Below are 2,349 nucleotides of genomic sequence, written 5' to 3'. Positions count from 1 at the left end.
CTGCCCTCTGCCCTGCCTGCAGCCGCCGCTCCTCCTCCTCCTCCTCCTCTTCCTCTTCTGCCTCGAGGACCTCCAGCTCCCGTTCCAGCTCTCGCTCCAGCTCCCGCTCCCGCCGTGGTGGGGGCTACTATCGCTCAGGCCGGCACGCGCGCTCCCGATCCCGGTCCTGGTCTCGCTCCCGGTCCCGCTCCCGGCGGTATTCCCGGTCTCGCAGCCGTGGCCGGCGGCACTCAGGTGGAGGCTCCCGAGATGGACACCGCTACTCCCATTCACCACCCCGACGTGGTGGGTATGGGCCCCGCCGCAGAAGCAGGTACGTGGGGCCTGGTGTGCATGGGGGTGAGGGACCTGCTGGTGACCTGGGCCCTGAGGTCAGTGAGACCAGAAGCACTGGGTTTGTGGGAGGGAGGCCACTCTGTGAGGCAGCTCCAAGCATGGCGACATGGCTGGAGCACCGCCACCTTGCTCAGGGATGCTGTGGGAACAAGACCGAGCTGCTCTTCTCACAGGGAGTTCCTAGGCCAAGAGGTGGAGAGGTACATGGACACTCCAGGGAGTCGAGTCTTGTGGTTTGTAGCAGAATCTGGCCTTTAGAGCTGGGACAGCCCTTTGTGGGGAAGGCAGGGTTTGAGGCGAGTGCTGCAGATGACATAGGACAGAAAGCGTCTGGAGACTGGGGCATCCCGCTCTCACCCGGTGGGATCAGGGCTGCTTGTGGAAAGGCAGCTCAGCTCGATGGGTGAGAACATGGACCTTGGAGCGATTGCCTGGGTATAAATTCTGGCCCTGCTGGTGAACTTTCAGGCCGCCATTTCTTTGTCTGTGAATTAGAGATAGTATCCCCTTCGTTGTGAAAGTGTGACAAGTAAATCCATGTCACTGCTTAGTCCTTACACAATAGCCTCGCGGTCGGGGAGGACTGTTACTGTTGCTTCGTCACCTGTATTATTCCTGCATGCCCCTCAATGTTAGCTATCTACAGGGTCTGGCAAGCAAAATGGAGGGCCAGGTGGAGCACACGTCCCATCCGAAGGGGTCATTGGCTGCTCAGTGACAGGCCTGGTATTGCCCAGTCGCCTGGTTTCTCAAGAAAAGATGAGAGTGTGGATTTTTAAAGGGCAGCTCTTGTTTTTTCAATATTGCCAACAAGTTTGAATTTTCTATTTTTTTTAAGGTTTCTTCTTTTTTTTTTTATATTTTATTGATATTTTTTTACAGAGAGGAAGAGAGAGAGAGCGAGAGAGAGAGAGAGAGTCAGAAACATCGATAGGAGAGAGACATCGATTAGCTGCCTCCTGCACATCTCCCACTGGGGATGTGCCCGCAACCCAGGTACATGCCCCCGACCGGAATCGAACCTGGGACCCTTCAGTCCGCAGGCCGACGCTCCATCCACTGAGCCAAACCGGTTTCGGCAGGTTTCTTCTTTTTAAAAACATTTTATAACATTTTTTTTTTAATTTCAGAGAGAGAGGGAGAGAGATAGAAACATCAATGATGACAGAGAATCATTGATTGGCTGCCTCCTGCATGCCCCTTACTGGGGATTGAGCCCACAACCCAGGTATGTGCCTTTGACCAGAATTAAACCCAGGGCCCTTCAGTCCACAGGCGACGTTCTGTTCACTGAGCCATACCAACTAGGGCAAAATTGAAAAACTTTCTAAAAACTCAGGACAGCCCCAGTGGAATCAGTGTGGGGCCTGGATTTGGCTTCCAGGTCATTCCCTGTAGGCTGACCCAGGGTGATAACAGGAGAAAGGCTGGGGGACTGGTCACATGTCAGATGCCAGTCTGCCAGTGAGCCCTACCTGAGGAGTGCCAGTCCCAAGCAGAGAGGATGGGGCTGCTCACTCCCAAACTGGGTCTGGTAGGTGTGTGCTGCAGCCTGGTGGGGAGTGGGGCTAGGTCTTGGGCCCCACTGGTGTGAGACCCTTGGCAAGGTGAGAATGTGGTTCTTGGGTGCCCGGAGCTGGGCGCACAGTATGTAACGGGGGTGCTGACCAGCCAGGGCCCACCTTCCCAGAGGCCACCTCCCAGGGAGGTAGGGAAGGGGGTGTCTAGTGAGTTTGGGGTGGTTGTCTCAAAGATGGTCTCTGTTTAAACTGAGTAAGGCCAGGGAGCAGCTAGGATTTCTGAGGGAAAGGAGCTGGACAGAGGTAGTCACACCTGGACCAACCACAGGGCCTTGGAGGAGGACTGTAGATTCAGAGCTGGGGGTGGTGGTGGTGTGAATGGGGTCCCTGGAGCCTCATGGCCCCTCTCTTGCCCCACTGTGCCGCCAGGAGCCGCTCCCGCTCAGGGGACTGGTACAGGCGGGGCGGCCGGGGTCCCAGGCACCACAGCAGC

General features: G+C 56.4%; 1 protein-coding gene across 1 annotated transcript in view; it reads left to right on the top strand.

The window, feature by feature from the left end:
• Positions 1–2,349, top strand: part of CLASRP (CLK4-associating serine/arginine rich protein) — a 24,815-nt gene that overhangs the window by 18,067 nt on the left and 4,399 nt on the right. Inside the window, exons 13-14 of the mRNA XM_015561213.1 lie at positions 17–313; positions 2,286–2,349. Of these exons, the coding sequence (XP_015416699.1) occupies positions 17–313; positions 2,286–2,349 (361 nt within the window). The remainder of the gene's footprint in view (positions 1–16; positions 314–2,285) is intronic.

Source organism: Myotis davidii, unplaced genomic scaffold (assembly GCF_000327345.1).
Source record: "Myotis davidii unplaced genomic scaffold, ASM32734v1 scaffold796, whole genome shotgun sequence".
NCBI lineage: Eukaryota > Metazoa > Chordata > Mammalia > Chiroptera > Vespertilionidae > Myotis > Myotis davidii.
Note: the sequence above shows the minus strand (reverse complement) of the source record. Positions and strands in the feature narration are given on the sequence as shown.